The 25371-nt window shown below is 47.4% G+C and overlaps 4 protein-coding genes across 8 annotated transcripts; 2 read left to right on the top strand and 2 right to left on the bottom strand.

Annotated features, from left to right (window-relative positions):
* Positions 1 to 3278: 3278 nt before the first annotated feature.
* Positions 3279 to 5456, bottom strand: LOC4815433 (probable serine/threonine-protein kinase mps1). The gene has a single exon (XM_033383188.1). It carries the CDS (start codon positions 5407 to 5409, stop codon positions 3379 to 3381), a length of 2031 nt encoding a protein of 676 aa, XP_033239079.1. The 5' UTR covers positions 5410 to 5456; the 3' UTR covers positions 3279 to 3378.
* A 10215-nt stretch (positions 5457 to 15671) lies between these two features.
* Gss2 (Glutathione synthetase 2) lies at positions 15672 to 21466 on the top strand. Of its 5 annotated transcripts, none has more exons than XM_001355684.4 (8): positions 15677 to 16030; positions 16096 to 16327; positions 16410 to 16622; positions 17506 to 17891; positions 20130 to 20172; positions 20249 to 20487; positions 20543 to 20927; positions 20995 to 21466. In XM_001355684.4, exons 2-8 carry the CDS (start codon positions 16169 to 16171, stop codon positions 21292 to 21294), a joined length of 1725 nt encoding a protein of 574 aa, XP_001355720.4. In that variant the 5' UTR covers positions 15677 to 16030; positions 16096 to 16168; the 3' UTR covers positions 21295 to 21466. The 5 variants fall into 5 exon arrangements, 4 of the variants coding, with proteins under 4 accessions (XP_001355720.4, XP_015041379.1, XP_015041380.1 ...); XM_015185894.2 differs by lacking the exon at positions 17506 to 17891 and adding an exon at positions 19352 to 19485 and having other exon boundaries at positions 15680 to 16030; XR_001452678.2 differs by lacking the exons at positions 20249 to 20487; positions 20543 to 20927; positions 20995 to 21466 and adding an exon at positions 19352 to 19485 and having other exon boundaries at positions 15672 to 16030; positions 20130 to 20162.
* On the bottom strand, positions 21454 to 24999 carry LOC4815569 (mitochondrial fission process protein 1). Its single transcript, XM_001355685.4, has 4 exons — positions 24967 to 24999; positions 22172 to 22283; positions 21872 to 22097; positions 21454 to 21809 (listed from the first exon to the last, which is right to left on the bottom strand). Exons 1-4 carry the CDS (start codon positions 24982 to 24984, stop codon positions 21647 to 21649), a joined length of 519 nt encoding a protein of 172 aa, XP_001355721.4. The 5' UTR covers positions 24985 to 24999; the 3' UTR covers positions 21454 to 21646.
* On the top strand, positions 22583 to 24903 carry LOC4815909 (hsc70-interacting protein 1-like). The gene is made up of 3 exons (XM_001355686.3): positions 22583 to 22858; positions 22967 to 23124; positions 23238 to 24903. Exons 1-3 carry the CDS (start codon positions 22680 to 22682, stop codon positions 24182 to 24184), a joined length of 1284 nt encoding a protein of 427 aa, XP_001355722.1. The 5' UTR covers positions 22583 to 22679; the 3' UTR covers positions 24185 to 24903.
* Positions 25000 to 25371: the final 372 nt, after the last annotated feature.

The raw sequence follows: 25371 nt of genomic DNA, 5'->3' as shown, positions 1-25371 counted from the left end.
TCCATGCCGCTGGGGTCAATAAAACCGATCCTGATGCTGCATAGCATCTATAGCGTCAGCCAGGGGGAGAGAGAGAGAGAGAGGGAGAGAGGGGTTGTAGGCACAGGTAGAGCGGCGGCGGCGGGCGATGAACCTGTTCCTGCTCCGAGGAGCGGGACCCTAAATAATGGGTCCAACAGGTGCATTGAGAATCCCTCGGAGAGACGGCACGCGCATGTTGCAGGCATTCTTGCATCCTTGCAACATCATCAGACAACATCCGAGGCATCGTAAATAAACGAACCGAGGGGCACGTGCCCCTACAGGGCAGCAGTGAGAGGGGGAGGGAGTCCGATCTGCAACTGCAACATCATCGTCGACAGCGTCATTGTCCTGTGGCAGGATGAATGTTCCAATTCCCATTCCCGTTCCCGTTCCCGTATACGATGATCATGATGATGATGATGCGGTACCTGTTCCTGGTACTCACTCCCTTTCTTCGGGACCCTTTTCCCACTCATATGGCTCTGACTCTGGCTCTGTGTCTGGCTCCGACTGCAAGCTGCATTTCTGCGGTTTCTTATGGCTCGTGCCTTGCCCCAGACTCGGCTCCAATTTAACGCGACTTAGGGAGCCTCTGCCTCTGCCTCTGCCACTGCCTCTGGGCCACTCCCGGACAGCTGAGGCCGCGCAGCCGCTTTATAATTAACTTGATGATCGGTTCTGATCTGATGCTGCCGCAGACTCTCCTTGCAGCATCCCTCAGATGACAGCTGAAAAGATCAGAGAGAGGGAGAGAGAGATATGCTGATCTCTTGGCGCAGGTTTCTTATTCTAATGAAAGTTCCTACGTTATAGACACCTAATCACTTATTCGCCTCATCAGCGCCTGGTCAGTGGACCAATTAGGCAGCCAATTATGACTAAAGAGACGCACCTTTTCCGCCGCTCCCCCCCATCCACCCCCATCACGAGTTTTTTATGAGGATTTCAAAAGGCACGAGCACGCCCACAATCGGACAAATCATTGCGTAACCAGGTCTAGAGCAGCCCACGCTCATAAAAAAGTGATCAGCAGGGAGAACATCTGTCCAGAGCGACGCGACCAATCTGCTATTGAGTGCTGGGCCCGCTCACACCTTGGCCAGATCGGCGATGGAGTGAGAGGTCATTAAGTGTCCATAAATCAGTTGGGATAACAGACTGAACGATTGACCTCGCTTGACCACAGCTGTGTAGGAGTCCCTGCTGCCTATGGCTGTTGTTATTTGGATCCGCTCTAGATATTAAGCTATCCTTCAGATCTGCTATAGATATCAATGAGCGCGCGCGAGTGTACAAAGTTAGTCTTATTTCCCAGGATAACTTTAGACAATTATGTGTGTTCTGCGTAAATATTTGCATGCTCTCAGACAACAAAGTAAAATGGGAAAAATATATACAAAAAATAAGCCGAAATAAAGTTTGAAAGGACGCAGGATATCAGACTATCAGACTCAACCTTAAGGCCCTCAGCCCAAAAAAAAAGCAACCCCCTAGACCCCAACCCCAAGGAAAACAAGAAGCGTGAGAAAAGCAAAGCAATTCGGATATTAAAAAAAGAAACAGAGATGGAAATGGAATATTGCTGGAACAGCAATGGAATATATAAGAGGACTTTCGATTGGGAATTAGAGGGAATTTTCAATAAATTTAAATAAAATAATAAGGTTTTGTTTCTCTTCTTCCGCATTGATCGTTATCCGAAGCCCTTTCTGACTAGTTCTACATGGTATATTGCATCGGAAAAGTGGCACTTTTTATGGTTTTCTCGCCAGAGACTGGACACCAACAGGCCCTACCCCACATGATATGTATCTACATCTTTGCATGTGTGCTCATATAGAGAAAACAACAGATTACAACAGTCCGTTTCATCCCTTGCATGACCATGTCGTATTCCCAGAGCACCACAGCCCCAGCCAGCCCCAGCCAGCCCCCGCCTAGAATGACTTGCTAAAAGCGTTTGCCGAATGTTGGCCTCGGGATTGGGTTGAACGCGACACCCAAGTACGTGCCCACCTCTGGCCCCACTTCCGCACCCACTTTCTCCTCTTCCCCCCTTACCCCTTGTCACGACTGTGACACGAGAGCCGCAGCTCTGCACCCTGCGGCCGTACCTTTTGCGTCCTGTGTGCACACGCTTTTTTGTATTTATACAAAAAGCGAGAGACATCAGGAGAAAGAGTGCTCAGCCGAAGCATTTAGCACCCTTTAGAAACTACTTCGTATCTCATGCGAAAGCTGATCGAAGTCTTGCGAATAATGGAGACTGGTCTATGATTCCATTGAAACCAAGAAAAGTTCTAGCGTTAAGGAAACCCACATAAGCCCTTATATAGATGCGGGTTCACGTGTCATACGTAAGTACAATAATCTTATCCGATACTGAATATTAAGACTATAAACGGAATATTCGTTTGTAAACCTCCACACTGAAGGAATATTTCAAGCAGTAACTCCTGAACGGATACGGATTATACTCGTATTAGCACCGACCGAGGGGCTATATCGCATGCCACGTGATAAACTCCAAAACTATTGCTTCCCTTGGTTAAGTGCAAAATTCTATTCAAAATGTGAATACCCTTTCCGGGATGGGGCATGGCACCTGGAAGTTTCGCAGTGGGCGGGAAGCCAGACCAGAAAAGAGCGCCCATATCTCTCTCTGTGTTTGTGTGTGTGTGGGTTTGTATCTTTTAGATAATTTTTTCAACCGCAAGTTGCAGTCAATGCAGCTGCCTGTCTGCCTAACTGAATGGCTGCCTGGCTGCTGCTGCTATCGATCCATGGAACAGTGACTCACGGCAAGTATGCGCACCGCTGGCACAGCATGAATGCAAACTTTCAGAATTCAGTGTGTGTGTGTGTGTGCGGCGGGAGTGTCTGTCTGTGCTCTATCCCGTGTGCAGTGAGGCATATATCCGAGACGGACACGGACCGGACCGCACCGGACTCGTCTCTCCTTTGTCGGGGGTGGTCTTCGCCCCGGGCCCAGGACACGCGAGGCGAGCCGAGGCGAGGCGAGGCGAGCCGAGGGCTGAAGAATCAGGAGACAGATTCAGGTTACACACCTGTTCTGTTCCCCGGGTCCCGTGTGGCCCGAGAAATCAATAATGAATGCCAGAGTGCATCCGCAGTGAACCCTCCGAAGCTCCGAGCCCACGCCCGGGCCCGGGCTCACCCACGAAAGTTGTCCACGTGTCGTCCGGTATAAGCACTTTCATCGACATCGACATCGAACACAAAAAGTTCTTCCAATTACAATAAATAAATAAATACGACAAAAAAAAGAACTAAGGCTAGGACTAAAAAAAACACCAAGGCGAACATCCTGGGGAACCTCTGGGGGATCTCCACTTAGGAGACGAATCTCAAATTGGTTCGCTTGCGTCCGCCAAAGTCGCCAAAGTTTCGTCTAACCGCCTGAAGGACGGCCTGCTTTGCCACGGGATCCACTGCATCCGCATCGGGGGCCACGGCTCCTCCTGCGACTGCTCCTGCGACAGGGGCTGGAGTGGGGTCATTGCTGCCCGTATCGCGGCCCAGGATATTCCAGAAGGGACGCTGTGTGGTGGTCGTGGGCGGGTCCTTGTTGATGTAGATGCAATTGATGATGGGCTCATCGCCGTAGAACTGGCGATTCTTGTTGCGGTTCCTGCGGCGGCGCTGCTGCTCCTGGCGGCGACGCTTCTGCTGCTGCTGCTGGCGCTTCCGGGTCTGCTTCTGCTTCTGGCGGCGGCGGCGCTCCTTCTGCAGCTGGAGCTGCTCCTGCTGGCTGAGCGACTGTTGGGGGCGACGGCGGCGGTAGCCGCCAACGCTGTTGGAGCTGGAGCTGCTGCTCGAGCTGGGACGGGGGCGTCTCCGTTTGTTGCTGCTGGAGATGCTGCCACTGCTGCTGGAGCTCGGACGCTTCTTCTTCTGACTGCTGGGCCTGGTCTTTCGCTTGTTCACGCTGCTGGCGGCAGTGGGACGCTTCTTCTTTTTCTTGTTCTGCTGGGAGGATCCCAGATCTCCATTAGAACTGATCACCGCGACGGCGGCAGTGTTTCCCGAGGAGGAAGTCGAAACGGAAACGGAGCTGCTGCTGCTGCTGCTGCTGGATGATGGCTTCTTCTTTGGTCTCTTGTTCCCATCCAGGGAGCTCTCCTGCTGCTGATGCTGTGGCTTCTTCTTCTGCTTTTGCTCCTTGATGTCCACGTTTTCGTGGTTATTCTCCTCCAGATCCTGCTCCTTGTCCGCCAGCTGCTGCTCCTCCTTCCGCTTCATCTGCTGCTGCTTCTTGTTCTTGTTTCGCTTGTTCTTATTCTGATTCTTCTGGTTCTTGTTCTTCTTGTTCTTATTCTTGTTCTTGTTCTTATTGTTGGGCCTCGTGTTGGCCTGATTGATGACGGGATGGATGTCATCGTCATCGTCGACGCCTGTGCTCCACACAGCCGTCGTGCTGATTGGACTGTCCTCGGTGATGATCTCCTCGTCGTACTCGCCCAGCGGATGGTAGCCGGGGCGCTCCCTGTAGTAGCCGCCAAGGCCCTGGCCGTAGTAGAAGTCGTCCTCATCCTCATCGTAGTCATCCTCGTCCTCGTCCTCATCCTCTGGCCCATACTCCTGCCAGTGGGGGCCCACAAACGGATAGTAGCCCTGGACAGTGGTCACGGCACTGGAATGGATGGGCGCCTGCACGACATCCGATTTCACGGGCTTCAGCTCGAAGACGGCATGGGTGTCGGGATTGACTTTGGGCGGCTGGTGGGACTGCACGACCACAATGCCGGCATCTCCGGCCACGTTGGCCTGGCTGGCGGCATTGGCCACCACACTGACGCCATGGGGTAGATGGGAGGCGCTGGACTGGGCCAAAGGCAGGGCCAAGGCAGCGGGCACAAACTGTGACTGTGACTGCGCCGGCGACTGAGACTGGGCCTTGGGGTGCTGCTGCTCCTGTTGGTCGATATCCTCGTCCTCGTTGAAATCCTCCTCATCGTCGTCCTCATCATCGTCCTCGTCCTCCACATCTGCTGGTTCTAGATGCACACCCGTGAAGGCCACATACCGCCGCTTGGTGCCGGCCTCCAGATCCGCCCCGATCGTGGCGGATCCCTCGCGATGCTCCACCGCTGGAACCTGCTCCACGCTCAGCTGCTGCGAACTGACAGAGACGGACTGTGGCAGGGCCACCGCCCGACTTGAGCGCTTGCGGCGGGTGACCACGCACTGGGACTTGCTCCCATCGCCGGCCAACTGCCGGCCCTGAATGAAGAATCGCTTCAGCTCGTACTCGTCCCCGTTCTCGTCCACCTCGATCATTGTCTCGGCCATGGTCGTGGTCGTGGCCAAGGCCAGCCACAGCACGATGATGGCCAGCAGGGCCCAAACGCAGCTATTCCTCATTTCGACTCGCGTCTAAAACTGAGCTGTCCGACGCTCTGGTAGCGACTTATATTAGCTCGCCCGCAGACCTATTGACCCACAGCTAATTGCCAAAATTGCCAGAAAAGAAAAGAAATGGCAGCAAAATATAGAAAAATACGAAAACGGTTTCCTCGAACCGGAGGGCCCTGAATTATTCATCAGACAGCATCAGGCCTTGGCTTTGGCTTTGGCTTTGGCTTGGCTCTGGCTGTGGCTTTCTTTCGAGCAGCGAGATTTCTAGAACTTGTTTTGGGGAGCAGCTTTCGGCCGGGGGTCAATGGATCGACACTATCATTAATAACCCCGCCAAACGCTGATCTAGGGGATTGCCAAACAAGGCGGATGAAAGTTTATTTTTCTATTTTTGATTTAGCCATGCCAAAGGGCCATTTGTGGGTCATCTATGAATCACTTGAGCCCTACGCCAGTCACAGCCACGAGTTGAAAGTTGATGATCCCCGCCTGGAAGAGGGTGTTGGCGGAGCAGCGCCAGGGCCCGAGTATTCTGAAATAGAAATTCTATACCATGTGGTATGCCATCTAAATTTATAACCAAGATATTCCTTTATTATATTCAAAGGTGTTTTTTGTTAAATGATTTATCTGTGATTTAATCGAGCACAAAGGATGGAGATGGAATGCCACACGTGGTGCGAAAGTTCAGGCGAACACAGCCGAAAAACCCAAAAAAAGCGAAATTGACCTTTTGGCCAAAAGAAACGAAACGAGGGAAACGACAGAAACGACAGAAACGATGAAGCAGTTATGCAGATTTCTTTGCGGTACAAAAGTTTCTACAAAAACTAAATTAATTTATTGAATTTGCTTCGCCTATGGATAGGGGGGAGATTATGAAAGGCCAACGAAAGCCGCTAAGCATTCCAAATCAAAGCTTGACCCGAACTGAGTGACTAACTGGAGTTAGTCAGAGTCAGAGTCAGAGTCAGAGCCAGAGTCAGAGTCAGAGCTGGTTAGACCAGCGGACGTTTCTTTGGCAGCTTCGACTGTGGCGACCACGGATTGTCCATGCTGTGGCCCCAGCCATTTATTGTCCACTCCACTCTTGTGCATGCTAATGAAACATCATAAATTTGCAGGCCCCAGAAGAGGTTCCTCCTATTCAGCACACCATAATATGTATGTAAGTACTGACCATTGCCACGACCAGTGGCAGGCAGTCCCATCCCATTCCCATCTTCTGGGTGGAGTGCTGGTTACAGATACTCTCTCAAATATCGTATCCCCTATAATGATCCCAAAGAGATCCCAAAGGCTGGTTTGTATATTGTATGTATATTTCTTGTTAGGGTATGGGAGAGAGATGGTAATGCACGCTTGAATAATAATCGAGGGGAAAAAGAGGCCATTAAATCACAAACATCTCCGAGTTGGAGTCCCAGTAGGAGTCCCCCCCAGTCGGGGACCCAGCCTCTATTTGGCGTCCAGCGTCCATCTCCATTTGTATGTAGAAGCTGTCGCCTCTCGCACGTTGATCGAAAAAGCAGAAGAACCAGCCGCAGCCCCAGACTCAGACCCAGCCCCAGCAGCAGCAGTAGCAGAAGTTCGAGTATGTTGTTCGAGTATCTGAAGAACCCACCAGTGGCAGTAGCCGTAACAGTAGCCGTAACATCGGCAGTAACAAGAACACACCTTGTTCTTGGCAGAGAGGCCTGATATCAAGTGCTGATTGCAAGCACAAACCACAGCACTCCACACAATTTCTTATAGACTTGAACGCGATCGACATCATCTAGAGTTCACCGAAAACGATATTAGATGGGAAACGATGGTCTCGAAGCATAGAGCGCGCGGGGTATGACCGGGTATGTTGTGTGTGGAAGGCGTCTGCGATCGGTGATCCTTCCAGTCATGGCCAGGAAAGAGCTGTAATGGACTGCGAGTGTTATCTGTTGTATTTGAATCAATAACAAGTCTGACTAAATTTAAAATTAAATTCAAATCCGATATATGGGTATCGCCAGAGTAGCAGTATCGATTACTGTGCCATTATTACCCATCAGCTTCACAGTGCGATGCATTAGACCTGTAATCTGATGGAGCGCACAGACAACCCCCTACCGAACACACACAATCTCTCGATCGTATCGCGGAGCTCAAGAACTGTCCATTGTCCGGAGGCGATACGCCAACATACAGTGGAGGTATGTACATATGTACATGCTCCATTAATAGCCGACACATCCCAAAGAGACACACACACTTGCACATATGTACATACATATGTAGTACATGAACATGCTCACAGATGGGATCGGATAGCTCACCTGCAATGCTCCAATCTCTATCGAAATTGACGCACGCACCAAGAAAGTCCATCAGTACGCAATTAGAATTCAATTATGTGATGTGGCAGCCACAGCCACGCACAATGCGGCTCAAGACATCGCGGACACCGAATAGTTAACTTCTTCTCATTTGCATGCCGCTACGGACTTTCTTCGCGCGATAACTGCATTTGTAACAGCATCTCTGGCCAGTGTTGGCTAACGCCTGTGGCGCATAGAGGTACCCATCAATAAAGAACTTTCGTCTCAAAATCAAATTAAATGCAAAAGATACCTCAAAAAAAACGATATAACACAAGTATTTATCATGAATTTGCTGATGTTTTATCAACTGCTTATGTTGTCCGCTTTCGCATCGCCGGCACCGAGCAGCGGTCACCGTGTGCCCAACGGAATTTATAATTAATTCGTGCATTAAATTTGTGAGCATATTATTTTGTGTTTTCCTTTCTGCCGCACAAATCAATAAGTTATATGTGAGAGTTTCTGTTAATGATATTCATGATTTTTCTTTATTTTTATTTGCAGCTTGAGGAATGCCGAAATCGAACCAATCAAAAAATTACCCAAAAAACAAGAATGCGGCGCAAATAAGCAAATTCATTTCCAATTTGCATCTTTCCCGCATGCCGCCTCCCCCTTGCCTGCTACTGCTACTGGAAAAACAAGTGCAAAGCCTTGCGGAGTCGCCACAAAACGAGTTTTTCCCACGAGGCAGCAGCAAATCACAGCCGCAGACCAATCCCAGAGCCCCTGTACACCTATGGCCTATGGCTATGTGTGCGTGTGCCTTGGGATGCTGCACCTGCACTATGTTGCAGTTGCAACAAAATGGTGGCACATGCACAAACTCTGCGTCGGCCATGGGCGGAGTCCCGCCAGCGGCCTCCGCTTAGCCACAATTTGAGGAGAGTGTGTAGTGTAATCATAAAGTAAAAGTGTTAATCGATTCTGCTGTGACCCAGAAAGCCGCTTAGTGTGCTGTCGTCCCAGAGATGGACGGGTGATGGCGGTTGCTTATCACAATCATTTACGGCAGCCAGATGTGCCAAATCCCGAATGCCCTGCACGTTTGCCTTTATTTATTTGAATTTGAGCTGCCCGCTGTTTCAAAACATCCACGAAATGGGGCGACGCTTCCATCAGACACATAACGATATACATGCGTCTTGTCTCGTTTCCATCTTATCTTAATTAAAACGCATGGAATTTAAGAAAAATCATAAGATCTGTTCCAAAAGAGTAGGTAATGTGGCACCGCACCTTGTGGTACCGCGCAAATATTCAATTCAATTTTGAATCAAATTATTTTGATTACCTCGTCAGGTGTCGCTGCTGAGCATTACATCTATGTGTAGTTTCCACGTAGCAAATCTGTAGTTACCGTGTAGGTATCATGTAAAAAAATATGTAAAAAAATAATTTTTTGTAGAAATTGTTGACTTCTTTTCTGGTTTTTTTGGTTAAACCATATTTTTTAAACAAAACGATTAAAATAAGTACTTAATAATAACCGGTAATAATAATAAGCGGTCCAGCTAGTTAGTAATACTAAAACGAATACCAAACAAAGTAGACCATTGTATTACACATTTATGTACATATTTATGTATTTTACATATGTAGTTCAACATAATAGTCCTTCATTAAACAAGTCAGAGTTGGTGTCTCGTCGATGTTTGGATATATGTTCATATCTACATACTACATCAAAACATCGATGACACAGATTTTGCCGTCGATGTTTCTCCGATGTACAACACTAAATCTACCACCCACAGAAGTGGCTGTATCTCTGACATATAGGGCCAGATCGGTGAAGGACCTACTTTCCCAGGATCGCGAGGATTCAGACTGTCGATCGGCATCAAAATCTCGACTTTGAAAATGAGGCCGATTTTTTGAGAATTTAATGATGGTTACATCATGATTTTTTGCGAAAATCGTGAAAAAATGGATGTCCTTTTTCCTGATGGCAGTCGATTAGCAGGACTCTGACGATCACGAAACGGCATGGCACGTCCCGATCGGCAGCCGTATTGCAGAAATATAGCGTACAGAAAAAACCAGTATTACAAAGAAATGCAAATCCGAATCTTCGGGAGGCTATATCTCTGACAAATAGGGCCAGATCGGTGAAGGACCTACTTTCCCAGGATCGCGAGGATTTAGACTGTCGATCGGCATCAAAATCTCGACTTTGAAAATGAGGCCGATTTTTCGAAAATTTAATGATGGTTACATCACGATTTTTTGCGAAAATCGTGAAAAAATGGATGTCCTTTTTCCTGATGGCAGTCGATTGGCAGGACTCTGACGATCACGAAACGGCATACCAAGCCCCGATCGGCTGCCGTATTGCAGAGATATAGCTTACAGAAAAACCCAGTATCTTTAAGATATGAATATCCGAATCTTCGGAAGGCCATATCTCTGACAAATTGGGCCAGATCGGTGAAGGACTTACTTTCCCAGGATCACGAGGATTCAGGCTGTCGATCGGCATCAAAATCTCGACTTCGAAAATGAGGCCGATTTTTTGAAAATTTAATGATGGTTACATCATGATTTTTTGCGAAAATCGTGAAAAAATGGATGTCCTTTTTCCTGATGGCAGTCGATTGGCAGGACTCTGACGATCACGAAACGGCATAGCAAGCCCCGATCGGCTCCCGTATTGCAGAGATATTGTGTACAGAACAAACCAGTATTACAAAGAATTGCAAATCCGAATCTTCGGGAGGCTACATCTCTGACAAATAGGGCCAGATCGGTGAAGGACCTACTTTCCCAGGATCGCGAGGATTTAGACTGTCGATCGGCATCAAAATCTCGACTTTGAAAATGAGGCCGATTTTTCGAAAATTTAATGATGGTTACATCACGATTTTTTGCGAAAATCGTGAAAAAATGGATGTCCTTTTTCCTGATGGCAGTCGATTGGCAGGACTCTGACGATCACGAAACGGCATACCAAGCCCCGATCGGCTGCCGTATTGCAGAGATATAGCTTACAGAAAAACCCAGTATCTTTAAGATATGAATATCCGAATCTTCGGAAGGCCATATCTCTGACAAATTGGGCCAGATCGGTGAAGGACTTACTTTCCCAGGATCACGAGGATTCAGGCTGTCGATCGGCATCAAAATCTCGACTTCGAAAATGAGGCCGATTTTTTGAAAATTTAATGATGGTTACATCATGATTTTTTGCGAAAATCGTGAAAAAATGGATGTCCTTTTTTCTGATGGCAGTCGATTAGCAGGACTCTCCCCATCACGAAACGGCATGGCAAGTCCCGATCGGCTGCCGTATTGCAGAAATATAGCGTACAGAAAAAACCAGTATTACAAAGAAATGCAAATCCGAATCTTCGGGAGGCTATATCTCTTGTGGCCCGATCAGTGTGCTGCCTTCCTGTAATCGAAAAAATGTACCCGACTTAATGGAGCCCTTATCAAGGATCCCGAATATTTTTCCCAATCAAGCATGTTAGTATTTATTTATTTATTTTACTATTCGATAACGGAATCAAAATAATCCTTAACCAACTTATCTCTATCTTCAGTAATAAGAAAAACAAAAAACTACAAAATAATACATGAAATAGAAAAAAAAATCTATAATTAACCGTCTGACGGCTCCTTTCCGCTGGCAAAAGTCAAGCTGGCAACGCATTGGGCTGGCGAAAAGCCCAACAGATGGGCTAATTATTACCATAGTTTGTCCGGTGGAGATCAACCACAAAGGGTGCATTGGTCCTTAGGCGCCTTGCAGGCGTAGAGGGAGGAGAGATGCACGATGCGAAATCTGGGAACTTTTTGGATGCCGGATAGGCTACAGCTTCAAAACGTGTAAGTGAATCAGTATATAATTGTATAAATATTTTGTTAAATATATCTTCTTTCACAGAGGACCTACATATGTACCCTATGCTTTACCTCAAACCGAGTCAAGTCTTATCCGATTTCCCCCCCGCCAGACGGTGTCCTATCCAAGCATTAGCGAGGCGTATTGAAGACAGACTGAATCCTATCCCAACATCTTGCAAGATACGAAACTAAGAAGCCATCGTCATCCTTCATCCTGGCCATCGACAACAAGGACTTTGACTTTGATCTCGTTGTTGTTAGGTTTAAGGATAAACTTTAGATAGTAGATATACATGTTTTCACTTGTCTATAGATTTATACTAAGCTTAGTTATGATGAATAAAACTATTGACAAAATATTCTTGCTGTTTTTCGTACGGGGGAATCTATCCTGATTAAAAAAAGGCGTGGCATGCCCACATCGGTTCACACATAGCGGAGAAAACTAAATATATTTGATTGGGGAAAATGTCCTTGATCCTTGATAAGGACTCCATCAAATCAGGGACACTTTTTTCGATCACAGAAAGCCATCGCACGCCCACATTGGCCTAGAAATAGCAGAGAAAACTGAATATGTATTCTTAGGGTTGTTGGAGTCCTTGCCGAAGGATTAAGGAGATTTTTCTGATCATATCGGTCAATGGCACGTCTCGATCGGGCCATAAATAAGGGAGAAATGGGATATTTATGTCTGGAGAAAATATCCTTGAACCTTGGTCCTTGATAAGGACTCCACTAGACCACGGATATTATTCCAAATACAGGAAGTCGTCGCACGTCCCGATCGGGCCACAAATAAGGGAGAAAAGAATATATATATGTCTGGAGAAAATATCCTTGATCCTGGATCCTTGATAAGGAATGCAATAGATCAAGGATGCTCTTGCAAACACAGAAAGCCGTCGCACGCTTAGATTGGGCCACAAATAACGGAGAAAACAACAAAAGTTGTTGTCTATTGTTATACAACAAATTTTTATTGTTGTACAACAATAACAATAAACCTGCGATCGCTCAAATGGCCAAAATCGAGAATTTCAAATCTGGGTTACCAGGCGATCAGAAATCATCAGCAAGCAACTTTAGATATTTAACAATAATGTAGCATACTTTTGGGGTTTGCGAAACGGTGGAAGGAAAAATACAAAAAATTAAAAAAAGAAACCAGCGACCTTCTGCTGATTTCTGTTTGCCTGGTATCCCAGATTTGAAATTCTAGTTTTCTGCGATTTGAGCAGTCGCAAGTTGAGAGTTGTTCTTGTAGAACAACAACAACAACTTTTGATGTTTTCTCCGTTATTTGTGGCCCGATCGGGACGTGCGACGGCTTCCTGTGACCGGAAAAATGTCCCTGATTGTATGGAGTCCTTATCAAGGATCAAGGACATTTTACCCAATCAAAATAATTAGTTTTCTCCACTATGTGTGACTCGATCTGTGCCACGCCTTTTTGTAATCAGGATAGATTCCCCCCTACAGAAAACAGCAAGGATAATTTTTCAGTAGTTTTATTCTTCAAAACTTCAAACTTAGCTTAGTATAACTAAATAAACAAGTTTATAACAGTTGTATCTACTATCTAAATAAATGGACGCTTATATCCTTAAACCCAATAAAAACGATATCTATCTAGAGTCTAGTAGCCCGCGCAGCCTCTCCCTTGGTTGCCATAGTCAAAATACTTGTTGTCGATGGCCAGGTCGACGGATGACGATGGCTTGTTGGGATCGGATCTTGCCAGGGGTGCACTTCTATCCGGCTGGGATACGATTCTGTCTCGCACGACCAGAAGACCTGAAAAAACAATAGGAAGAGTTAATTAGAGTAAGCGAATAAATAGTAACTTAAGAAGAAGAAATAAGATGAACACAGTTGAAGGATAAAATGGACCTACAAAAGTAATTATTAATCTTATTATTGGTATCATTTATCGTGGTTTAACCACTAACCATACACTAAATACTTATGTAGATGTGCCAGTACATACAGCGAATCGTCGCACATCGAACACAGAAAACTGGATCCCAGCCTCCACGGCCCTGGCGTTCGTCTACCGGGGCGCCATCATGAGCCAGCCAGCCATAGTCATGATTGCGTCTCGTCCGCCGCTGCAGAAGGACTCGTGATCGACGGTGGGATTGTTGGTTTTCACCCACGGGAAATAGGGCCAGCAACCCTGGGCCTCAGCTTCGAGACACTTAAGTGACTCAGTATATAATGGTGGACATATTTTAGAATATATCTACCTTCACACAGGACTTATATACCCTACTGTCTTCCACAAACCGAGTCGTATCCGATTTCCCCCAGCCGGACGGAGTACTATCCAAGCATTACCTAGGCGTATTCGATTCAGACCGAGACCTACCCCAGCAGGACAGAAGCGACCTGGCCATCGACAACAAGGACTTTGACTATGGCAACCAAGCGATTGGCTACGTGGGCTACCAGATTCTAGATGGATCGTTGTTATTAGGATTATGATAGATACACATGTGGTTAACTTATTTCTTTACTTATGGTAAGCTAAGTTTTGATGAATAAAATTATTGAAAATTCATTCATGCACAGACTCGGGGAAATATGACTGGCTGGGGTTGTGTGAGTCCTTACCAGAAGATCAAGGATAGCACCTCCCGATCTGGCTCTATTTGTCAAAGATATAGCCTTCCGAAGATTCGAATATCCATAAGATACTGGTTTGTTCTGTACGCAATATCTCTGCAATACGGCAGCCGATCGGGCCTTGGTATGCCGTTTCGTGATCGTCAGAGTCCTGCCAATCGACTGACATCAGGAAAAAGGACATCCATTTTTTCACGATTTTCGCAAAAAATCATGATGTAACCATCATTAAATTTTCAAAAAATCGGCCTCATTTTCAAAGTCGAGATTTTGATGCCGATCGGCAGTCTGAATCCTCGCGATCCTGGGAAAGGAGGTCCTTCACCGATCTGGCCCTATTTGTCGGAGATATAGCCTCCCGAAGATTCGGATTTGCATTTCTTTGTAATACTGGTTTTTTCTGTACGCTATATTTCTGTAATACGGGAGCAGATCGGGGCTTGGTATGCCGTTTCGTGATCGTCAGAGTCCTGCCAATCGACTGACATCAGGAAAAAGGACATCCATTTTTTCACGATTTTCGCAAAAAATCATGATGTAACCATCATTAAATTTTCAAAAAATCGGCCTCATTTTCAAAGTCGAGATTTTGATGCCGATCGACAGTCTGAATCCTCGCGATCCTGGGAAAGTAGGTCCTTCACCGATCTGGCCCTATTTGTCAGAGATATAGCCTCCCGAAGATTCCGATTTGCTGCTTTTTATAATACTGGTTTTTTCTGTACGCTATATTTCTGCAATACAGCATCCGATCGGGGCTTGGTGTGCCTTTTCGTGATGGGGAGAGTCCTGCTAATCGACTGCCATCAGAAAAAAGGACATCCATTTTTTCACGATTTTCACAAAAAATCATGATGTAATAACCATCATTAAATTTTCAAAAAATCGGCCTCATTTTCAAAGTCGAGATTTTGATGCCGATCGACAGTCTGAATCCTCGCGATCCTGGGAAAGGAGGTCCTTCACCGATCTGGCCCTATTTGTCGGAGATATAGCCTCCCGAAGATTCGTATTTGCATTTCTTTGTAATACTGGTTTCAGTTTCAAGCACATTTTTGCCAATAAAAAATATTTCGTTTTCCACGTATTGCCACGCTTTTTTCTAATCGGGATAGTGTCCCATATACAGGATGCTGCAAGGATGATTTTCAATTGTTTTAGCCTGGTACAAATAAATAAACATATGTATCTATTATCTAAATACTTATATATCCTTAAACCTAACAACAACGATATCTATCTAGAGTCTAGTAGTCCGCGTAGCCGCTCTCTTGGCTGCCATAGTCAATGTCCTTGTTGTCGATCGATAGATCGAAGGATGACATTGGGATCTAATCCAGAAAGTTCGTTTTTGACATGTTCGATGTATGAACTGGCACATCTACATATGTATGTACTGTGCGGTTAGATTAGTGGTCGTGCTCATGCTCGTGACAAGTCAGCTGGGTCGACTATCGCCCATCCCTAATATTGGTTTTTGTATTTTGGTTTTGTTGAAGTATTCTGTTTTAGTTTTCCCGTCAATTGTATTGTTTTAAATTTAATTTGTATATTAAACTACACAATACACAAAATTATAGCCCAAATTATCGTGTGCCCGATCGCAAGTGTCGACGAGTGTAACCATAGAAACAGCCAAGACCCAAGCAACTGAGTGCAGCGTAGCAGCCAGGGCTTGCGACCGGTGACGAAATACGAGTCGGCGGAAGAGATAGCGATAGCACTATCCAAGCACAAGCGCACACTGACTGCTGGCATTCAGCAGCGAGCATTCCCGGCGAACAGGCGCAATTGTGAGGCCCTCCCTGCCACCATCGGAGTATTCGAGAGTTGCTGACCATCGATTGTGTACTTTCAGCCAGCAGCAGCAGCAGCAGCCAGTCCCCAGACCAGACCAGACCAGTCCCGCAGCCACAGTCAGAAGCCGAACCATGTCCGTCGATCCCAATACACCCGTGCTGCGGAACTGCATCCACCTGCCGTTGCCCGAGGACGAATTGATCGAGGTGACGGGCAAGGCCAAGGACTATGCCATCATGCACGGTGCGGCCATGCGTTCCAAGACCAGCTTCAGTCCGGATTCCTTGAACGTGAGTAGAGTGGTGCAGAGTGCCAGCGGTGTTGATCCAATTGCCCTATCTAATTGTACGCCCCCTTGTGTATGTGTAATAGTTTGCTCCGTTTGTGCTGGTCCCCTCCTCGTTTCCGCGCAAGGAGTTCGAGAAGGCGGTGGGCTTGCAGCCGATCATCAACCGTCTGATGCACAATGTGGCCCACGATGAGGAGTTCATCACCACCACCCTGGCGGAGACTATCAAGGTGGATGAGTTCACCGCCAATCTGTTTAACATCTATCGGAAAGTGCTGGCACATGGCTTCACACAGGTGAGACGCCGTCTTCTGCTTCGTTGCGTCCATCCACACCCACAAACACGCACACGCACACACACACAAACACAAACACATCCCTCCATCCGCATCCACACACACTCGAGCACACACAGCCACCCTCCAGTACACACCTCATCATAGCCATAGCCATAGCCGTAGCCGTAGGTGTAGGCGTGAACATCCATCAGGAGCTAGAGCTAGTCTAGGGGCAGGCGATTAATTTATTGCGGCCTCTCATCCGTGCGCACATCGGCTGGTGTAATCTTATCGCCCATCCATAAATCGCCCCGCAGCCAAAGTCATAGCCATAGCCATTGCCATGTGCATAAGGAAGCTTCAGATAATCTGGCGTAATTTATGCGTTCATCCTTTAGGAGCGGCCTCCTTATCGCCAGTCAATCTGTTAGCTTGTAAATCGATCAGCGAATGCCAGAAAGTCCAAGTCCCAGACCCACTCCCTTTTCCGACTTCCAGATCCCCGCTCCTTGCTGTAGCTCTCTCTCTCTCTCTCTCTTACCCTATTCGTTTATGTTTTAGCAAGAATTCTGTCTTTATTTATTGAATAATATGTATTCACACTTTATTATTTAATACGAAATTAATTTCACATATATTCTGCTCTTCTCGGCGTCTCAACTCAACTCAACCAAAATCTAACCCGCACAATGCACCGCCACTACCACTACCACCACCAATCACCCGACACACCCACCGAATCAAACCGAAATCTGTCCAAATTTATCAATCAATCTCAACCACAATTTGTTGCTCCATTATCCGTACCTCATTGCATCGCTGTGCACTGCTCCAATCAACCAATCAATCAATCAACTCAACCAACCAACCAACAAATCAATCAAACAATCGCCATCCGAAGCGAACATCATTGGGGATGCTGCGCAGCGACCTAATGCTAGAGTCCGGATGCCCGGAGCTCTCGCCCAAGGCCCTGCTGCTGCGAGGAGAGGCTGGCGAGGATGGTCAAGCGGATACTGCTGCTGCTGCTGCTGCTGCTGGGACTGGAAGTGGAAGTGGAGGAGGCGGAAGAGGCAAGGCCAAGTCCAAGGCAGAAGCGAGGTCGGAAGAGGAGGAGGCCAAGCGGGATATGCATCTGAGTCGGGCCACAGTCTCTGGGATAACCACCGCTACCGTGGCATCCAAGGATCGAAAGACGGCGGCCTACTGCTGCTGGAAGCAGGTCGAGATCAATACGATAGCTTCGGGCTTTGGCCATTTGGGACCAGCAAGTAAAACCGTACAAAGGTGCTGTCCCCCACCCCCACCACTGTCACCCAACAAATCCTCACCCTCACACATCCACACTCCATTATCAATCATCCACTGCCAATAGATTATAGAGCATATCATTCTCACGATCACACCCACACACACACACACCCAGTGATCATTGATCAATGATAACTGATCCTTTTAAAACCGTAGACCGTTTGTTGTCACAGCGGAATTTGTTAGTCTTTTTCTCACATTGCCTCGTGTGTTTTTGTGCTGCCTTTGTAGTGTCCTGTAGCCTAATCGAAGGAGGCTAAAGCCTCCTTTTCTCCTTCCATTCTGTTCGAGTCTTAATTACTTTTAAACACACATGCACATATGTATAACTTGACTTGTATTTTCTACATGTATTTGCTAACTAATTTGATTACTACTTTTCGGTTGAGTCCCCCCAACAGAATGCTGAGTAATGTTGTTCTGCCGCCTGTTCTGCTGCCTACCGCCTTCCGCTTTCTGCCTTCCGCCTCCGCCTCCTCCTCCTTCTATACCGCCTACCCGACGCCCGACCGCCAGCATCCCTGCTTAATCTTCTGATCAAAGAAGCTAACTAATCGACACCGCTTTAACCAGATCATCCAAGTTTTTACCAAGTCTAATTCATGTTTTCTGTGCCGTTCTTTGTGTCTTTAAGTAGTCCTCCCCGCATGACCAGAGAGGTACTACATACATATATCTACTATAAATCTCCAGAAGTGTGCATGTACGAGCAGTCCCTCCCCTCCCTTCCCCTGACCCCACTCTAGAGAGATACTATCCACACGAGTACTAGATAGGAATATAATAGATAGAATGCCAGCTGATATATTATTATATTTGCTGAAGTGTTGAAGCGCTCAAACGTAAAGCGATAAGACAAACAGAGGAGGGGTTCGGTTGGGTTTGGTTCGGTATGAATAATATACGTTGCTGTTTCTGTTCTGGCAATTGATTTTTAATTAATATACAACAAAATATGGCCACCCATTGCGGATCAGCTGCGGGCCTTATCGGAGTTTCCACAAAAACAAACACAAAACAGAAGTAATCGTGGGAGGGGGCCTGGTTGCTATTACTGTAGAGCCCAACGAAGCAGAAACAGGCAGTTTTTTCTTCTTAAATATATAGATATTTTGGCAGTTGTTTCAACATAAATCTGCAAAGCTTTCATGTAACCCCCATTCCACCCATCGCCATACAATCGCCAGTTCTGTCACTCTTTCTCTCTCCTTCTCTCTCTCTCTACATCTATATCAAGGTCTCATCTCTTTCTCGCTCTCTCTATGAATTATATAGCCTGTGGAGGACGGTGCGCAACAAAATACATTTTGATTGATTGATCATTACTTTTTTTCTACCTACCTATTTTGATTTGGCTTAAGTTTAGAATTAGAATTAAGGGAATTGCTGCTGTGAAATGTATATGTATATATAATGTATAACGATCATAATTACAGGCTTATAGCATCGGCCTATTGCGTTCCGACTATTTGGGTCACGTGTACGAGGGCTGTGCCATAAAGCAGGTCGAAATCAACACGGTTGCCTCCAGTTTCGGTGGCATTGCCACACACTTGGTGCAGCTGCAGAAGTATTAAGCGCTCTTCTATCTATCACACTCACACGTATACAAGTACACACACACACACACACCTGCACTTACACTTGCAACAAACCCTCTAACTCCTCCCTCCAAGCACTGCCACTCACGCACCACCCACACTCATCCGTAGAATCTCCATAGATCGAAGCTTATCATAGATCTCTCTCTCTCCCTGTCTTTTGCTGTTCTTCAATTGTTCTGTCTCTGCCTCTTTTGTTGCATGCGGCGGCCCCCTCAAACATCTAACAATGGCTTTAGTCTGTCTCCTACTCTCTTCATGCGCTCATGCCTTGCTTATGCATCCTTCCATCTTCCATTCTCCATCTTCCATCTTGGCTTCTGAGCAGCTTAAATCTTTATATCTAAAACCCGCCTCTATCCCATACCTATCCCTCAACCGCAACCATACGTAAATCCATACACATCCAAACCATTGAGTATCTTCTAATCCAAGAGTTCTTTGTGTTCTTTGCGGTGTAAATATAACTAACTTTGTCCCCCACAACCCTGTTGTTCTTGTTGTCTGTTGCTGTTGTTGTTGGTCCCTGGTCTGGGCACAGAATTATACTAATCTCGCCTTCTCTCTCGTTTCTCTTCTCCGCCTCTGCTCTGTCTGCTTCGATCAAAATCAGTTTTGTGCTGAGAGAACTGGGACATGCCGACAAGCTGCCGAAAGTGAGTATCCCCGTGCCCCGTATACCTTGCCTTGAATATATATCTAGCTAATTCGTCTGATAACTCCTTCCAATAGATGCCCAATAACAACGCCCTGGCTGGACTCTGTGACGGGATGGTCAAGGCCTGGGACATCTATGCCAAGCCGCAGGCTGTGATCCTGTTCATCATCGAGGATGTGTCCTACAACATCTGCGACCAGCGCTTCCACGAGTTCTACATACGGGAGACCTATCCCCATATCAAGGTGCTGCGTCGTACCCTCACCGATGTTCATCGCGAGGGAAAACTCGGCTTGAACAAGGAGCTCCTGCTGTACGTAATAATCCATTAGCTCCGCCTCTTTCTAATGTCTTTTTTCCTCTTTCAGGAGTGGCCTTGAGGTAGCTGTGATCTACTTCCGTGCCGGCTACGAGCCCGGACACTATCACTCGCAGGACGAGTGGGATGCCCGCTACCTGATGGAGACATCGCTGGCCATCAAGTGCCCGTCAATCCAGTACCATCTAGCGGGGACAAAGAAAGTACAGCAGGCACTGGCCCAACCGGCGGTGCTGGAACGCTTTATCAACGATCCGGACGAGATCAAGGCAGTAGGCAAGATCTTTACTGGTCTCTACTCGCTGGATGACAACGATGCAGGCAATGCCACCTACGAGATGGCACTGCGCACACCCGAGAAGTTTGTGCTCAAGCCGCAACGCGAGGGCGGTGGCAATAATGTCTATGGGCTGGACATTCCAGACGCCCTCAAGGTGAGATCTGATCACTATCCCTGATCCAAGATAATCCTCCCTAATTTCTTCTGTGTCTGCCTTGCAGCGTATGTCGCGCGTTGAGCGCTCGGGCTGGATCCTAATGGACCTCATACATCCGCCCTTAACCAAGGGCTACATGGTGCGTCCAGGCGCCGAGATGCCGCCCACCATTGTGGACATGGTCTCCGAACTGGGAATCTTTGGGGTAGTCATCGGCGATGCTGACCATATCATTCACAACTATCAGGCCGGACACATGCTCCGCACCAAGCTGGCGACGGCCAACGAGGGCGGCGTGGCCGCCGGCCTGGGTGCCCTGGACAGTCCGTATTTGATTGACAGCGACGACGAGGACGAGAACTAGATGCAGTCCACCAATCGAGCGGCATTCCACCAGTGGCCTCATGCGTGTATAGAGAAAAGTTATTTTTTTAAAGCATATTGTACATTTACCACCCTACCCCCCCCCCCACCCTACCAACACAAATATGTCCGTGCTGTCTCAATTGCAATAAAACGTAAATTTGTCAAATATATACAGATCTATGTATCGATTCAAATTGCATTTAGACCAAGGTCTTAGCTGTCATCTACGATGCAGAGCAGAGTGGCATGTATCACGTAGCATGTGGCATTTGGAAATACTTAAGAGCTAGAGACTATCACCGGAACAAGAAGTTTGAATGGGGTTCGCGGAGCGGTAGGCCTTGCCTTCACTACCGCACAGCCTTACGGTAGGTTTCGTCCATTATGCGATCCACAAGGTTGTCAATGGGATGGATGATCAGTGGAATGCTCGCCAGTCCTATCAGTGTTGGCACCGTCTTCAGTATACCCACTGGTGCCTTGCTCAGCATCATCCGGCTGGCCCAGGTGATTCTAGAAAAGAAGTGTAGTGCGGAAGAATGTAGAGACCCAGAGCCATGGAACTGCACGCTTACCGATTTATAACCAGGCCCGGAATGATCACAGAGGCCATCATCTGCCAGCTAAACACGTCCCCGGCCAAGATGGCCAAATCGCGATTGGAGGCACCGGTCCTCTGCAGGCGCAGCGACTTGTCGAAGGTGTCCGTGCACACGTAGCCAATGGCCATGCCATAGGAGGCGGCCACAATCGACTTGGGCACCAGGGGTCTGAAAGCCTCGCCAATCTCATTGCTGTAGCCTGAAATAGCAGAGGCACGCACAGGGTTGGGCTTGAGGCTAGTTTCGATTTGCAATTGTATTTTCTGCGCTTACCCATGTAACGGATGAAGGTATCACGGTAGATGTCCACTTCCTTGGGGGCTTTCTCGTTCGCGTAAGCTGTATCCGGGGGCGGGGCTGCGGCTGCCATTGTGTCTGTGTCACCCTGGGTTTAGTACGTAATTATTTAAAGCGAGAATTGAGTAACAACCTACGAACATCTGTTCGGCTGTTTAAATAAAGGGGGGTTAAGTGGGCTAAGTTCGTTCTATTTTTACGGAAGAAAATTAATTTATACTGTATCGAATGTCAAAACATGATTTCATATCATGGACAGAGAGTGCTTAGCCTATTAGATCTATTGTTATTTTTCGCATTTTAACTCAAGTTGTTATCCTGTTTAAATAAAGGGGGTTTAAGTGGGCTAAGTACGTTTTTTCATCGGCATATTTTGAGAATCGGTTCATTTCAGAGTGTATTTTTGATCGATAAGTACGCAGTCACACTGAATAGAAGTAAAAAAAAGTAAAAACTTGAAAATCATTGAAAATTAAAAACGAAAATGGCCGCGCCTATGGAAAAGGATGACCTGGTGAAGCTAAAGAGCTTCATCGAGTTTGTGGACTCGAATCCCACGGTTTTGAATGTGCCGCAACTTAAATTTGTCAAGGATTTTATTGAGAAGTTTGGCGGCCAGGTTCCGGCAGGCGACTTCAAGATGCCAGACGCCGCTGCAGGCGGGTAAGTTGTGGTTGTGGCCCCCTCCACGTTCGCGCATTCCGCACATTTTTCGCACATACATACATATGTACAATTTTTTTTCGCCTTTTTGCTAATCGAAATTTCCAGAAAATGCCCGTTCGGCGGCGATGCCGGTCCCAAATCGAAATCGGCCGGTGCTGGTGTCTCGACCCCAGACTCCGAGGGAGTCAGCATCGATTCGGATGCCAGCGAGGATGACGACTCTTTGTCGGAGTCCGAGTCCGATGTTGAGCTGGATATGGAAGGTGCGTTGGTAGCCTTAGCATTTTTTTGCAGAGTCACGTGACTTTTCAGATTGTCGGAACAATCTTTGATCTTTGCTCCAGCCACCGCTATCATTTTCCACTCCTTTCCACAGGCGTCATCGAGCCCGACCTTGATCCAGCCCAGCCCATGGGTGACTCTTCGAAGGAGCCCACCGAAGAGGAGATGGACCAGGCCGGCGACGTGCGCGGTGAGGCGGCCAAGGCCTATGGCGAGCAAAAGTTCGAGGAGGCCGTTGGCCTCTACACCAAGGCCATTGAACTGAATCCAGGCAATGCCCTCTACTATGCCAAGCGTGGCCAGGCCTTCCTCAAGATGAAGAAGCCCAATGCTTGCATCCGTGATTGCGATAAGGCCCTCGAACTTAACTGCGACTCGGCAGCCGGCTACAAGTTCCGCGGACGAGCACACCGCCTGCTGGGCCAGTTCGAGGAGGCCGCCAAGGATCTGCGCCAGGCCTGCAAGTTAGACTTTGACGAGGAGACCGACGAGTGGCTGCGCGAGGTGACTCCCAATGCCAAAAAGATCGAGCAGCACCGTGTCAAGCAGGAGCGCAAACAGGCCGAGCGTAAGGTCAAGGATCGTCTACGTGCTCAGAATAAGGCACGCAAAGAGCAGGAAAAACAAAAGGCTTCGGCCAGCTCGACAGGCGGCGGCTTTCCAGGAGGAGCTGGTGGTGGTTTCCCCGGTGGCTTCCCCGGTGGTTTCCCAGACATGGGCGGTGCTGGCGGCATTCCCAACGGCGCTTCAATAGCGGAGATGCTGGGACTGATGAAGGATCCTGAGATGGCAGCCGCCATTCGGGATATCTTAGCCAATCCGGCCAACATTTCCAAGTATGCCTCCAATCCGAAGATCTTCAACTTGATGAAGCAGTTCTTCCCGAGTGGAGACCCAACTGGAGCTGGCTTCGGTGGCGCTGGAGCTGGAGCCGGACTATTTGGCCAGGAAAATGACGAGAAAGAGAAGGCCAGTGATAACAGCGAGCCGAAGGCCCCCAAGAAGGAATCGGCGGACTTTGTCGACGATGGTCTCGACTAAGGGTCAAAGTCAGTTTTGGAGCAGCGACAGCGGCAAAAACAAACAAATTTTGAAAAAAAAAAACAAGTTAAGCACACACACACACACTCACACACACATAAAATCACACACACTAGAACACCTCACACACACGAGACAGAGCAGGATGGCCACATACGAGCTATACCTCTGCCACTGCCCCTGCTGCTGGCGCTTCGTAGCAGCTCGCTCGGAGCTGAATTTTTGTTTGTTTATAAAAGCTTTCCTTATGCCATACTGCCAAACTGTCGATCGATATAGTTGAACTAATGCTCGATAGATAGGAAGCGAAGCCCAAAACGAAAGCAATTACATATAATACAAATTTAGCCTTAATTATTGCTCCCACACACACACACACACACACACACACAACCACAACAGCCGGGCAGCACAAGGTGAAAATGAACAAAGAAACAACAACAAAAGGATGTAGATTTGTTAAACAAAATTGTACTGAGAATAGGATTTGATTAATAATTTTACTAAGCAAATATGCATTTAGCAAACAAGCCATCACCAGCACGCACCCAACCCACATCGGACTGCGTTCACAGTCAGCCACTCATACATACACATTCGACACATCATAAACATACATTCATGCATACATATGCACATGCGTTTAATCGCATGTCAAACATTCATCAGAATCAGCGAGAGATCAATGGAAATAAAACATTTGAGAACCCAGAAAGAAAGCGTTTCAGTTCGTTAACGGTAAATGGTAATGGTAATGGTAACGGTAACCTCTTTCTACGTACTTGGAGATGATTACTCATTTGATCTGTATTGCAGATATTGGCTCCCTCCCACCTCCTGATCAGTACTAGGTGGTGGGGCCAGTGGGTGTCGCATCGCATCGCATCGCGTCGTGTCAACGTGTTTTCCTTCAACTAGCGCCGACATCGTCGCAGGCATTGCCAAGCATTGCATTACTCATAGATATAGCAAACGCCACACCACAGCAAAGCTCTTGTTGCTCTCTCTCACTCGCTTAGCTTCCAGGGCCTTCACCTACTCTCCACCGGCACTCTCTCCGTTAGTCAACCACTCTCTCTCTCTCTCTCTCGCTCTCTCTATGGCAATCAGGTACCGCTGACTCAGAATGTTCGTATAATACTAATAATAATAAGTGCAATTGTCCGCGAAACTTCTCCCTCTGGGCG

This window comes from Drosophila pseudoobscura, chromosome X, assembly GCF_009870125.1.
Source record: "Drosophila pseudoobscura strain MV-25-SWS-2005 chromosome X, UCI_Dpse_MV25, whole genome shotgun sequence".
NCBI classification, from domain to species: Eukaryota; Metazoa; Arthropoda; class Insecta; order Diptera; family Drosophilidae; genus Drosophila; species Drosophila pseudoobscura.
The sequence above is the reverse complement of the archived record's forward strand: the minus strand, read 5'-3'. Positions and strand labels throughout refer to the sequence as shown.